The sequence below is a fragment of the Brienomyrus brachyistius genome, chromosome 7 (genome assembly GCF_023856365.1).
Source record: "Brienomyrus brachyistius isolate T26 chromosome 7, BBRACH_0.4, whole genome shotgun sequence".
Taxonomy (NCBI): Eukaryota; Metazoa; Chordata; class Actinopteri; order Osteoglossiformes; family Mormyridae; genus Brienomyrus; species Brienomyrus brachyistius.
In genome coordinates, this window is record NC_064539.1 from 23,608,128 (window position 1) to 23,623,491 (window position 15,364).

At 41.2% G+C, this 15,364-nt stretch overlaps 1 protein-coding gene across 3 annotated transcripts in view; it reads left to right on the forward strand.

The window, feature by feature from the left end:
• myo1hb (myosin IHb) overlaps positions 1–15,364 on the forward strand; it is a 39,747-nt gene that overhangs the window by 22,973 nt on the left and 1,410 nt on the right. For 2 of the 3 annotated variants that reach the window (XM_049019167.1, XM_049019168.1), the window contains exons 22-31: positions 76–144; positions 1,264–1,348; positions 2,640–2,802; positions 9,577–9,660; positions 9,803–9,896; positions 9,989–10,044; positions 12,515–12,650; positions 12,855–12,940; positions 13,354–13,451; positions 13,526–13,625. In XM_049019167.1, coding sequence (XP_048875124.1) covers positions 76–144; positions 1,264–1,348; positions 2,640–2,802; positions 9,577–9,660; positions 9,803–9,896; positions 9,989–10,044; positions 12,515–12,650; positions 12,855–12,940; positions 13,354–13,451; positions 13,526–13,625 — 971 coding nt within the window. The remainder of the gene's footprint in view (positions 1–75; positions 145–1,263; positions 1,349–2,639; positions 2,803–9,576; positions 9,661–9,802; positions 9,897–9,988; positions 10,045–12,514; positions 12,651–12,854; positions 12,941–13,353; positions 13,452–13,525; positions 13,626–15,364) is intronic. The other variant, XM_049019166.1, reaches the window with a different exon arrangement.

Here is a 15,364-nt window from a genome sequence, read left to right on the forward strand (position 1 = left end):
CCATTGTGGGAGACCAAAGATGAGTGCCTACTGCTTGTATTCACCTGTATATTCTGTACACTTTCCACGCCATAGCCACAAGGATCCAGGCAAAATACAAGGGATACCGGGTCAAGGGGGTGTTCCTGAAGCAGAAGGATGCAGGTAGATTCTCCTTTCCTCTACTTTCTTATTTGGTTTTTATTGTTATTTCCTTTAACGCTTTATGAGCAGAGTGAAGTATGTTTAAGTTTCATAGGCATCTTGAATTTAGATATATGCCACAGTACTACAAAGATGACCCGATAATGCCAGTTGATACTCATGAGCACCATGCTATGCTGATTCCATCTTAGAACCTTAGAACCTTTTGGTGTTTGTTAATAGTTTAGGACATAAGAACATAAGAAATTTACAAATGAGAGGAGGCCATTCGGCCCATCAAGCTCATTTAAGAACTCAACTAATAGCCCATAGTTCTTAAAATCTTATCTAGCTCTGATTTAAAGGAACCCAGGGTTTTAGCTTGCACTACATGTTACTCGTGTCCTCTACAGTGAGTACCTGTGCAAAGCAATCATTAAACTCATAAACTATATCAATTTATTTTCAATTATAAGAGCCTTACTATCCTGCAGATTAGTGATTTCAGCTTTTACAACTCTTTTGGAGTTAAAATATTGGAAGAAACTTTTAATGTCATCCTTTAAATATTCCTCTTAGCGAGTCCAATATTCTTTTTTAACTCAACCTGTAGACTTAGATACTCCTGCTTTATTCCGACATCACTAAGTATTTTCCATTTGAAGAACAGAGCCCTTTTCCTCCCGACTTTATTCTTAATTTCACTAGTAAACCACCTTGATTGCAGGTTCCTAGATTTAGTTTAGTTGGATACAGGTATGGAGCCCTGTTGTACTTGCAATATTGTACTTTAAAAAAATTCCCATGGCTCTTCAACAGTTTTGTTAACTCCGTCCAGTTTACAGTTTCTAGTTTCAGTCTCATTCCATCAAAGTTAGCCTTCCTAACACTGTATACTTTTGTTTTGGACTTTGCTCTTCGGACACTAAAATTAGCCTCATATTTAACCATGTTATGATCACTACGGTTAAGTGGTTCTAAAACTACAAATTTTCCATTCTCTGGTGATTAGAGAAAACGAGATATTACGTTTGACACAAGTCTTACATTTTAAGACTTGTACTAGGTAAGCTGTTTTAGTCTTTGAATTTGGACGCACATTCTTGTGATGTCGCTTCTCTGATATTTGCATCTCCACAGCCACAAAAATCGAGAGCTGCTGGAGAGCTTTGCTGGCAAGGAGAGAGCGGCAAAGAAGGACTTGGGCTGTGAAGGTCATCAGGAGGTTAGCAGATCACTTCCTGTGCTCTTCTCAGTAGGTGACATAGTGGCTGCAACATCAGCAGGAAGCAGAGATTTAATTACTGTTAGGGACAGTATGGTTGTGTTTTTAATCTGAAAAGTATGGAGCTTCACTCATGTCATAATGATAAAAACATTTGGTAACGCTTTACATTAACTACACCTTCATGATACCTTTATAATGCATTCATAAAACATTCAGTGCCCCTACATACTGCATTTATAGAGCATTCATAAGAAGCATGTAAGTATACCTTAATATCCTAACATACCTCAACAGCCTTAATGTACACTAAAAACAAACATTATATGATAATAAACATTATAATCATTTAATCTGATAATGTTTGTTATTAATGTATATTAAAGCTGTTAAGGTATTTTAGGATGTTCAGGTATAGATACATGCTGACTATTAGTGTCCTATAAATGCATTATAAATGTATTATGGCAGTGCTCTGAATGTTCTATTAATGCGTAATGAATGCTTTATTAAAGTGCAGTTAATGTAGAGCGTTACGATACGTTCTATATCGTGGCCATGTTTTAATATATTGTGGGAATTAATAAATCATGGGAACGATTTAACCAAAACGAGGGAAATAATTAGTAAAACGTGCCCACAATTTAACTAAAACTAGGGAATGATTTAGTTCGGCGAAGCGCCCAGGGTCTTAGTGTTCTACATAAGTGTGGGGCTCCTTACATTAGAACATCTCGCTAGTCAGAATTTCTTGCAATGAAAGACTTTTAAGAATATATTTATAAGTCATTCCAACCAAAGGTTGCCACTTTCAATCTGAACAAATACACAACGTCTCTCACGAGTAAATATGCAGAGTGGGCGGGGGGGTCAGATAGTGAATACGAGACAAATCACGCTCCGTAATTGTGCAAAACGGAACACAGCATTTTATTTAATACTGGACGATCTCAAAATTTTGGACGGTATAAGGCTCTCAAAATTTGGAGTGAGCTCACGGCCAGTGCGTGAGACTCTAGTAGTCTAAATGAAAATGATACATTAGGCAGTAAGCCGGCTACATAGTTAAACTCACCCTTGTTTTACTATATCATGAGGACAAATGAATAAAATGTGGCCAGAATATATGTCATTTTAATTTTTATGGCATGAGTGGGGCACCGCAGAAAAGCATCATAATAGATTAGAAATGTCAGACTGTGAATGCTGGGTTAAACAAATAAGTGTTCCCCATTTTTAGTAATACGGACAGTGACAAATGGCAAGCTTGGATTTGGGTTCCAATCCACAGGTTCATCAAGGGTTTTATGACAAGGAATCAGCCAGTCTGCAGGGAAAACACAGAGTACCTCACCTTCATCAGGCAGAGCTACCTTACCCGGTTGAAGGAGAATCTACCCAAGAATGTTCTGGACAGGAAAAGCTGGTTAAGCCCACCACCGCTTTTAAAGGAGGTATGTGTCTTGACCTGTAAAATTCCTTTTCGTTTTTGCAGAGTTCATCCATCCATCCATCCATTTTCCAAACCGCTTAAAAAAAGGTTAGGTGGTACATTGGGCGGAGCTTAAATCTCCGCTTCTGGCGTCATAAGAGGAAGTGGCGGATCCTTCATTCTGATTGGTCGAGGGTTTATGCGCATATATGGTATCAATACATGCTTATGCCACGTGTTGCCGATAGGGGGGTTTGGGAGATTAAACTTTAATAGAATAAAAATACATTACATGTATTTTATTAATGTGCTTTTTTAAATCACGTTTTTAAGGAATAATAAAACAGAGCAGGATGAAGGCAAGCTAGCACATACACGTTCAGCGGGGGCGTCCGTCCGGCCAGTAGCCGCGTGTTGTTAGTAAGCGCCGCGGCGTATTTTAAAAGAAGGCACCAAAATGTTTTAAAGAAGAAAGCACCAAAAGAAGAAAACCCTTAGTGTTATTTTAAAAGAAAAGCAGTGTGAATTTAAACAAACATGCCCGAAAGAAGCAGCAGAAGAGCAAATTTAAACAAGTGCAAGCGAAACCTATGAACATACAGCCCCGTCGTTTTAAAAGAAGCGAGCACTCATTACATTTAACCAACACGAAAGACTTTAGTTATATTTACCAGGTTGGAGAAAGCATGTAAGCGGCAAACTTTTAGAAGAAATAGGACGAAACGATCCCGGAGACCCGCCACATGCGACTACTCTGTTTGAACAACGCGGGTCGGAATGGACGATCGCTAGTCCGGCGTTTAGCGCATGCGCACCCACGCCGACGCCCCTTTCAAAATGGCTACGTCGGCGGAGCGCCTGTTTTAGCAAATAAAACCCCTATAACCGTAATGTTTTTAAGTAATGAAGCACTTTTCTGTCAATGTGAATAATAAAGTAAAGCGCTCTGAGCATTTTCGATAGCAATAATCAGGAAATAACGCGGTTAATTCTTGTTTAAACGAATGCATGCTCTCACTCTCGTGTGGCGCACGCGCGTAGATCCACACAGCATTTCCTTTATTGAGCCAGCTCGTTGCGTGAAGCAGCTGTCAAATGGCTACCAGCGGAAATTGTTGTCGTGATGCGAACCGTTAGACTGGATTGTGACAAGCATGCCGCCATTCTGGCAGAATGCACACTAATTCTATATTTTATATGCTTATTTGTAAATAGTGTAAAATAATCTATTTCTAATTTAAATAAAAGTCGATCTATAACACAACACCCCCGGATTGCTTAGCTACATTTAGCTAAATTTATCTACGTATGGTTAATCAAAAGGTATAAACAGAACTTGAAAAGATGTATGACAACACATGCTGATCTTTTATTTCAAATAAGCCTCTTTAACCTCGTCGTTTTTAAGCAATGAAACTCTTTTCGGCTAATGTGTTATTTAAAATAAAACATCTTAAGCATTTCGACAACAAGAATCAAGGAATAACGCTGGCGATCCTTGTTAAAATAACTCTCCATGTCGCGCTTGTGCGTGCAGCCACGATACCCACACACCACTGTCTTTTATTGAAAACAGCTGAGGCAAGTCGTTTTCGGAACTTTAAAGTGTGTATACAATAAGTAAACGTGTGTAAAAGAAGTATAAAATGTGTTATAAAGCACATAGCCAACATTAATTAATAAAGAATTTAAGCATAATAGCCCAGACGTACCACGGCCTATAGCCGGTAGAAAGAGAGCTATCCTACGGCCTACAAGATAAAAGCATATGGCACCAAAAATTGGAATCAGTAGTCGTTAAAAGAATAAAATACATTATATGAATTTACCAATGCGACATTTTAAATACGTTTTAAGGCATAATAATTTTAAGGGGTCACCGGACGCGTCGAGCTTTTCTAGCTAGAGAGGAAAGAGAGTCGGGCAGTTTTGAATGGTAAAAGCAGTAGTTGTGTATTGTTAACGGTTTATTTTTTAACAAAATGTCCTATTTTATAACGGTAAAAACACAGCAATCCTGTTTTTAGGGGAGATTTATGCGTATCGCGTGTCTAGACATGTCGATCAGCTAATGTCCGCGGCAGTGGGAAACGGGTCGTAGGCGCGAGAGCTTTTGGAGCCGTGAGCGATAAGCCTATGAGAAGGAAGCGTCAATTGACAAATTGTTGCAGAGTGCGTGTAACATCTCGTTTAACCGCTGGTCCTGAGTATGACAAGCAGACAGACAGCATTCACACCCCGGCAGGAAGCACATTACGTCTATTTGTTAATCTGTTTTATTCGTAAATAGTATAAAATAATATATGTCTAATTGAAATAAAAGTCGATGTCTAACACCACAGCTCTGGGACTCTAGCATAGCCCCGGGCGCCCCGCTGCGGGCCTGTGCGGCTGGATGAAGTATCTAACCTCAATTGCTTAATCAGCGGGGTAAAGTGCCGTAACTTAAACGGGGGTATGACAAATTAGTATAAAGTTTTAAGCCAATAAGATTTCATTAATAAAATAATTTAGTTGTATTTTGTTAGTTTTATTTTCAATAAAACACACCCAGCGCATTATTAATTTAATAGATGCAGGAACTAGTGCGCGGTATTTAGCTACGTACTTCAAAAACATTTTAAAAACTTTGTTAGACTAATACCTTAGTTATTTTAATAATTTAAGGGAAAACAACATTTGTCGTGTTTGTCAATGTCTTATTTTAAGTAAATGCGTTATTTTCCAACGCCAAAAGCCCTGTCATGTTTTAAGTGAGAAATGATATGGACTAGCAACTCTCTCTGGGGGGAGCAACCCCGGTTAGGTACTATTAAGCAGCATTTAGTGACATGCAACACATTTTTAAAAACTTTGAAAGAATAAAGTCTTAGTTATTTTAATAAATACGTTTTTCAGTAAATGTTTATTCACGCGCATGCACACAAACACACACACACCCCGGAGGTCGGGGGGCTTTAGAGTTTAACTTTAGGTTGCTGATCGCAATGTGTGCCCAAACCCCAAAGCACCCTAACTTAGTCGTTTACTAACTTATCGCGAAAAACAGACAGAAATAGACTTGTAAACTCTAAAGAAAAGACATTAACTGTTTTTGTTAATGTTTAAAGGTATACAAACTACAGTTGTATCGGACACGCGCACAAAAACACTAAAAGAGTTTTGCTCAGTCAAAAAAACACCAAACATATCTTGTTCACGCTTTTTATTAAAATGTATAAGGATTGTTTTGTTATAGGGAAATTTTTAATTAATATGAGTGAGATATAAGTCATTTACGCAGCAAGATTTGAGTAAGAACCTAAATAGTGGCTGGAAATGACCGACCAGGCAGGCAGAAGTGTGCTTTCCTTATCTCACAAGTCATGGAAGGGTGGGGTCGGGGTGGGGCACATAAGTGGGGGGGGGGGTCAGGAACTGTGGAATCAGGCAAGAGTGTGATAATTTAGGATATAGTCTTGTTATTTAAACGTAAACGTAAACGTATTTATTAAAATAACTAAGACTTTATTCTTTCAAAGTTTTTAAAAATGTGTTGCATGTCACTAAATGCTGCTTAATAGTACCTAACCGGGGTTGCTCCCCCCAGAGAGAGTTGCTAGTCCATATCATTTCTCACTTAAAACATGACAGGGCTTTTGGCGTTGGAAAATAACGCATTTACTTAAAATAAGACATTGACAAACACGACAAATGTTGTTTTCCCTTAAATTATTAAAATAACTAAGGTATTAGTCTAACAAAGTTTTTAAAATGTTTTTGAAGTACGTAGCTAAATACCGCGCACTAGTTCCTGCATCTATTAAATTAATAATGCGCTGGGTGTGTTTTATTGAAAATAAAACTAACAAAATACAACTAAATTATTTTATTAATGAAATCTTATTGGCTTAAAACTTTATACTAATTTGTCATACCCCCGTTTAAGTTACGGCACTTTACCCCGCTGATTAAGCAATTGAGGTTAGATACTTCATCCAGCCTCACAGGCCCGCAGCGGGGCGCCCGGGGCTATGCTAGAGTCCCAGAGCTGTGGTGTTAGACATCGACTTTTATTTCAATTAGACATATATTATTTTATACTATTTACGAATAAAACAGATTAACAAATAGACGTAATGTGCTTCCTGCCGGGGTGTGAATGCTGTCTGTCTGCTTGTCATACTCAGGACCAGCGGTTAAACGAGATGTTACACGCACTCTGCAACAATTTGTCAATTGACGCTTCCTTCTCATAGGCTTATCGCTCACGGCTCCAAAAGCTCTCGCGCCTACGACCCGTTTCCCACTGCCGCGGACATTAGCTGATCGACATGTCTAGACACGCGATACGCATAAATCTCCCCTAAAAACAGGATTGCTGTGTTTTTACCGTTATAAAATAGGACATTTTGTTAAAAAATAAACCGTTAACAATACACAACTACTGCTTTTACCATTCAAAACTGCCCGACTCTCTTTCCTCTCTAGCTAGAAAAGCTCGACGCGTCCGGTGACCCCTTAAAATTATTATGCCTTAAAACGTATTTAAAATGTCGCATTGGTAAATTCATATAATGTATTTTATTCTTTTAACGACTACTGATTCCAATTTTTGGTGCCATATGCTTTTATCTTGTAGGCCGTAGGATAGCTCTCTTTCTACCGGCTATAGGCCGTGGTACGTCTGGGCTATTATGCTTAAATTCTTTATTAATTAATGTTGGCTATGTGCTTTATAACACATTTTATACTTCTTTTACACACGTTTACTTATTGTATACACACTTTAAAGTTCCGAAAACGACTTGCCTCAGCTGTTTTCAATAAAAGACAGTGGTGTGTGGGTATCGTGGCTGCACGCACAAGCGCGACATGGAGAGTTATTTTAACAAGGATCGCCAGCGTTATTCCTTGATTCTTGTTGTCGAAATGCTTAAGATGTTTTATTTTAAATAACACATTAGCCGAAAAGAGTTTCATTGCTTAAAAACGACGAGGTTAAAGAGGCTTATTTGAAATAAAAGATCAGCATGTGTTGTCATACATCTTTTCAAGTTCTGTTTATACCTTTTGATTAACCATACGTAGATAAATTTAGCTAAATGTAGCTAAGCAATCCGGGGGTGTTGTGTTATAGATCGACTTTTATTTAAATTAGAAATAGATTATTTTACACTATTTACAAATAAGCATATAAAATATAGAATTAGTGTGCATTCTGCCAGAATGGCGGCATGCTTGTCACAATCCAGTCTAACGGTTCGCATCACGACAACAATTTCCGCTGGTAGCCATTTGACAGCTGCTTCACGCAACGAGCTGGCTCAATAAAGGAAATGCTGTGTGGATCTACGCGCGTGCGCCACACGAGAGTGAGAGCATGCATTCGTTTAAACAAGAATTAACCGCGTTATTTCCTGATTATTGCTATCGAAAATGCTCAGAGCGCTTTACTTTATTATTCACATTGACAGAAAAGTGCTTCATTACTTAAAAACATTACGGTTATAGGGGTTTTATTTGCTAAAACAGGCGCTCCGCCGACGTAGCCATTTTGAAAGGGGCGTCGGCGTGGGTGCGCATGCGCTAAACGCCGGACTAGCGATCGTCCATTCCGACCCGCGTTGTTCAAACAGAGTAGTCGCATGTGGCGGGTCTCCGGGATCGTTTCGTCCTATTTCTTCTAAAAGTTTGCCGCTTACATGCTTTCTCCAACCTGGTAAATATAACTAAAGTCTTTCGTGTTGGTTAAATGTAATGAGTGCTCGCTTCTTTTAAAACGACGGGGCTGTATGTTCATAGGTTTCGCTTGCACTTGTTTAAATTTGCTCTTCTGCTGCTTCTTTCGGGCATGTTTGTTTAAATTCACACTGCTTTTCTTTTAAAATAACACTAAGGGTTTTCTTCTTTTGGTGCTTTCTTCTTTAAAACATTTTGGTGCCTTCTTTTAAAATACGCCGCGGCGCTTACTAACAACACGCGGCTACTGGCCGGACGGACGCCCCCGCTGAACGTGTATGTGCTAGCTTGCCTTCATCCTGCTCTGTTTTATTATTCCTTAAAAACGTGATTTAAAAAAGCACATTAATAAAATACATGTAATGTATTTTTATTCTATTAAAGTTTAATCTCCCAAACCCCCCTATCGGCAACACGTGGCATAAGCATGTATTGATACCATATATGCGCATAAACCCTCGACCAATCAGAATGAAGGATCCGCCACTTCCTCTTATGACGCCAGAAGCGGAGATTTAAGCTCCGCCCAATGTACCACCTAACCTTTTTTCGCTTATCCTATTGGGTCGCAGGGGGTCCGGAGCCTATCCCGGAAGCTATGGGCACGAGGCAGGGAACAACCCAGGATGGGGGGCTAGCCTATCGCAGGGCACACTCACACACCATTCACTCACACACCATTCACTCACACATGCACACCTATGGACAATTTAGCGACTCCAATTAGCCTCAGCATGTTTTTGGACTGTGGGGGGAAACCAGAGTACCCGGAGGAAACCCCACGACGACATGGGGAGAACATGCAAACTCCACACACATGTGACCCAGGCGGAGACTTGAACCCGGGTCCCAGAGGTGTGAGGCAACAGTGCTAACCACTGCACCACCCTGCAGAGTTCACCTTACCCCCAATTTATCCGACGCACTCTTTGTCAGCGAGTGCTGCCTGGCTGTTCACAGTGCGCTGTGATGCAAAGCTGTCCTTAGTAACTTAGACATTTGAGGTCCCCACCCATGCACCGACCCCGGAAGAGCCATGTGATATGTGATGACCTCTGATTTCCTGTCTTCCTAGACCTCCCGACTCCTGCGGAAGCTCCATACTCGCCTCTTGGTGCGCAAGTATGTACGGGGGATCACGGCACAGCAGAAGGCGCAGGTAGTACCGGAGAGACATCCTGATATCCTTATCACTGTCACTGCACTGATGGTTCTGTATCAATTCATAGCTTTGCTTTCCGGATGCTTTGTCACAATGTGCCTGTGTTTCCGGCTGGATTCCTTCCTCACCACTGCCCCAGCTGCAGATGAAAAGCGTCACCAGTGCCCTGTTCAAGGGGAAAAAGGAGAACTACCCCCAGAGTGTGCCCAAGCCTTTTGTCAGCACCAGGATCCGTAAGACTCCGCCAACCTGTGGTCCTGCTGTGGCTTAATATTTGACCTGGCTCTCTCCATGCCCCCCTTACGATCCCTTGTGTCCGTTTTAGGTGAGCAAGATATCAATGCAAAGATCTTGCAGACTATTCGCCATGAACGATTTAAGGTAAACATAAACATGCAAAGAGGGCAACAAAAAATATGTGGTAACACGTTTCGAGGGGACAAAAATCCTTTGTAATAACTCAGTTACTACTGAAGTACAAATTATTAACATATCATGAACAAATATAGTTGCTACTTAAGGCGAAAGACGTCATGATTCATTAACGACGAATAAACATGACATCAGTATTGTGCCTGTGTCATTCATTACTTATTCCTTCAGTAGTTCCTTCAGTTGTTAACTAAGATTTACAGAATTAACCGATATAGTAACAAAAATAGTAATTGCTTGGGATAAATGATGCATCACAATTCATTAACGACAATCAAACATGAGATCAGTATTATATGTGTTATTCATTATCTGAAGTGCTTCCTCCAGTAGTTCAAAAAGGTCTTTTTTCATCTCCTTATACAGCTCTGGAAAAAAATTGAGACCACAGCAGAATTTTTTGTTTCCCTCGTTTCTCAATATATGGGTGTGCATCTGTGAATAATACACTGCTAATGAGATGACGGAAAGCGTCCTGGGGGATCTCCTCCCAGATCTGGACCAGAGCATCTCTGAGCTCCTGGACAGTCTGAGGTGCAACCTGATGGCGTAGGATGGACCAAATAATGTCCCAAAGGCGTTTTATTGGATTTAGGTCAGGTGAGCGTGGGGGCCAGTCAATGGTATCAATTCCTTCATCCTCCGGGAACTGCCTGCATACTCTCGCCACATGAGGCCGGGCATTGTCGTGCACCAGGATAAACCCAGGACCCACTGCTCCAGCATAGAGTCTGAGAATGGGTCCAAGGATTTCATCCTGATACCTAATGGCAGTTCAGGTGCCCTTGTCTAGCCTGTAGAGGTTTGTGCGTCCCTCCATGAATATGCCTCCCCAGACCATCACTGACCCATCACCAAACCAGTCATGTTAAACAATGTTACAGGCAGCATAATGTTCTCCACAGCTTCTCCAGACCTTTTCACGTGTGTCACATGTGCTCAGGGTGAACCTGCTCTCATCTGTGAAAGGCAAAGGGTGCCAGTAGCGGACCTGCCAGTTCTGGCATTCTGTGGCAAATGCCAGTCGAGCTCCATGGTGCTGGGCAGTGAGCATAGGGCCCACTAGAGGACGTCGGGCCCTCAGGCTACCCTCATGAAGTCTGTTTCTGATTATTTGGTCAGAGACTTTCACACCAGGTCATTTTGTAGGGCTCTGGCAGTGCTCATCCTGTTTCTCCTTCCACAAAGGAACAGATACCTGCTGATGAGTTAAGGGCCTTCTACGGCCCTGTCCAGCTCTCTTAGAGTAACTGCCTGACTTGTGGAGACTTTGTCTCCTCCATGCCCTTGAGACTATGCTGGGAGACACAGGAAACCTTCTGCCAATGGCATGTATTGATGCACCATCCTAGAAGAGTTGGACTACCTGTGCAACCTTTGTAGGGTCCAGGTATTGCCTCATGCTACCAGTAGTTACAGTGGCCGTAGCCAAAACTAGTGAAAACAATCAGAAAAGATGAGGAGGGAAAAATGTCAGTGGCCTCCACCTGTTAAACCGTTCTGTGGGTCATCTCAATGGTGCCCATCTAGTGCAAGTGTTGTTAATTTCATTAACACCAAAGCAGCTGAAACTGATTAACAGCCCCCTCTGCTACTTCACTGACCAGATCAATATCCCAGAAGTTTAACTGATTTGATGCTAGACTCTGATTAAAAAGTATCCCTTTAATTTTTTTGAGCAATGCAGTCTGGTTCTTCCCTGTTTAGTCCTGTTTCTAAGAGCTTGATATGAACTGTTCTACCAGTGCACTTAACAGCTGGACTTAATGTTTCCTATTCCTTTTGAAGGTCACTTGAGGCCATCCTACAATTCATGAGAAACTGTCAGATAAGTTAACGGTCATCTCTGGAGGTCACTTGATGTCATCTTAGAAAGTCATTTCCACCCTCTCATTGGCTGGTTTCTGGTCGTTCCCAATGTCTCCTACTTCACCTTATTCTTGTGTCCTGCAGTCTTAGAAATTTTGAACCTGGAAGCAGCCTGTTGCTCAGTGTTCTGCCGACAGAACCACAGTTAAACCTGGATTTAAAAATGTAGAGTGGTCTCAATTTTTTCCATAGCTGTACTTTCCCTTCATTTTGCAATTTCAGTTAGCACTTTACTTAAAACAGTCATCGTAATGCATTATAGGTACCTTCATAATGCATTATAATGCAGTCATAAAGTATTATAAACACAGCTATAACTATTTATAAAATGGCGTAATACATTACAGCCATGTTTATTATGCATTATGAATGCTCTATGAAGCTCTCATCTATAGTGCACTATGGAGACCTTCATAATGCATTATAATGGTCAGTATAAGCTCAGTCACTCTCCTCCATTACTTCCTAATTCCCTCTCACTTTATCTGCTTTCATTTCTTCATTTAACCCGTCGCTCGCGTCCTGTTGTATTCCATCCCTCCGTCTGTAGTACGCCGCCCCGGTGGTGAAGTACGACCGAAACGGCTTCAGGCCCCGGCACAGGCAGTTGATTCTCACTCAGGTCGCAGTCTACCTGGTGGAAGAATCCAGGATCAAGCAGCGGGTGGAATACGGCGCCCTCAAAGGTCGCAGGCACAGCTGCGTTTGTGTATCATGTAGCTTTTTAATATTTGTATTTGTATTCATGTAGTCTTTTTAATAATAGTGTTTAACCTCAGTCTGTGCTGACGTTTACTGGTTTTTCTGTTAGCATCTGCTCTGAATTACATTATCTCTGGATCAGCTGAAGGAACACTGGGGCAAATGTTACCTATTGTATATGTTTGCAGGGGTGTCTGTCAGCCACCTGAGCGACAACTTTCTGGTCCTGCACGTCACCTGTGATGACCTCAAACAGAAGGTTGGCAGAGCCTGTGTCAGTATCACAGGCTAACTACTACACTGGCCAAACAGTCTGCATGCTTGTACATCTTGGTTCTTCCAGAATTTCAGCTCCTCATGTTTTTTAAATATAATCCAGTTAATTTATTTTTGTTCATGTCTGCCTAGAGTGAATCGTCTTACTGTATTTTGATTACTGTGAATAAGGCAAATTAATGAACTGGTTTGTGAAATGAATTATTTGTTTGTTAGCTATCAGCAAACTTGGCTATGGGGGAATTTCAGACTGGATCATGTTTTACAGGGTGCAGCGGAAATTATTTGGAGGTTTTATGCAGTGAACTGAGCTCCTCTCCTTAACTGGCAGTAACTTCAATGTGTAGCGCTTTAGGTTTCGCCTCGGCTCCTTCGTGCACCTCACTCATGACCCGTGCTGTGTGCCTGCAGGGTGACGTAGTTCTGCAGTGCGACTTCTTGTTTGAGGTGATCACTAAGCTGAGTGTTGAGGCCAACAAAGTCAGTTCCATCAAAGTGGTGCAGGGCAGGTGAGCTTCTCGTCCCAGGGGGGCAGGGCCCGCGCTATTTTGGGGGCCGAGATCTGATTGCTATTGCTCTACAGTGTCAGGTTTGACATCCATCCAGACAGGGTGGGCTACGTGGACTTCACCAGCGGCCAAGAATCCATGGTGTACAGGGCCAAAAATGGGCACCTGACTGTGGTAAGTGTCCAATCAGTGTTTGTCTGGTATGCCATTAAGCATTCAGTGGCAAAAAACAAAAAAAAGTATGTGAAACCTTTAGAATTACCTGGTTTTCTGCATTACTTGGCCAGAAAATGTTACATAATCTGATCTTCATCTAAATTAGTTAATCTAAGTTTATTCAAATGCAATGTACTTAAGCTAATAAGACATGTCTTTATTGAACATATCCAATAAACATTCATAGTGCTGTGGAAAAAAGTAAGTCGACCCTTGAATTTAATAACTGGTTATTGCTTTGATAGCAATAACCTCAACCAAGCCCTTCCAGTAACTGCAGATGAGATTAGGAGGAATTTCATTTCATTCTTCCTTCTTCGAACTGGTTCAGCTCAGCCATATTCTTAGGGTGGCCAGTGTGAGCGGCTCTCTTGATGACATTTTACAGGGTCTTCACTGGGTTGAAGTCCGGATTCTGACTCCAAACGCATATTCTTCTTTTCGAAGCCATTTAGTAGTACGATTACTTCTATTTTTAGGGTCATGGTCTTGGTGCATTGCTCAGCTTCTACTGAGCTTAAGCCGGTGAACAGCCACCATGACCTCACAGGATAACAAGATGATCTCAGGATTTCATTTTGCCCTCGATAATGGCGTTCTGTCCAGGCCTGGAGTCAGCAAAGCAGCCCCAAATCATAACGGTCATTCCACCAAACTTCCCTGCTGGGATGATGTTTTCGTGTCGGAATGTGACGCCCTTAATTGTGCCTGTAATTGTGTGTATTTCTTCCATAATAGTTCTGACTAATTATACACGCCGTCCTATTTCATAGACATCAGTTTCAGTTCCAATAATTCCTTCAAGCCTTTCACTGTTACTCTAAGGTTCTTTGTTTCCTCGTTGAGCATGCTGCTCCCACCTCTAGGGAGAGTAGGCACAGCATCGTGCATTTTAACCTCTATACCGCAAATGAGGTACGAATTAGCAAAGTTAAAATGCGCCATAATTTCATGTCTTATCGGCGCAAATGCACTTAAAATCCGACAACAATCGATTGTCGCACGTATTGCTTTTGAAGCTGAATGCGTACTTGCGTATCACTTATGTCAATCCCTGGCTATAACCCATACCTTGAAATCCGGCTTCAGTGATTGGGCTCCGGTTTTGCTAACTTCCGACTCCATTGGGCTTTAGATGAAATCATTAGACGGGGGGGGGGGGGGTTGGGGTGTTTCACATACTGTTTCCCAACCTACACTGTGAATTTTTGAATGATGTATTCAATATGTACAAAAAAATACAATAATTTGTGTCCTATTAGTTAAAAGATTGTGATTGTTTATTACAAATTTATATACACTATAAGGACAAAAGTACTGGGACACACCTCTTAATCATTGAATTCAGATGTTTCTTTCAGACCCATTGCCACAGATGTGTAAAATCAAGCACCTAACCATGCAGTCAGGTTTGCAATCATTTATGATAGAATGGGTCGTTCTGAAAAACTCAAGGTGCTGTCATAGGATGCCACCTTTGCAATAAGTCAGTACATGAAATTTCTTCCCTGTTAGATATTCCATGGTCAAATGTAAGTGGTATTATTAAGTGGAAGTGTTTACTAGCAACAGAAATTCAGCTACGAAGTGGCAGACCATGTAACGTAACAGAGTGGGGTCACCCGTGTGCTGAGTGCATAAAAGTTACCAGTGCTCTGTTGACTCAATAACTGTAGAGTTCGAAACTTCCTCTGAAA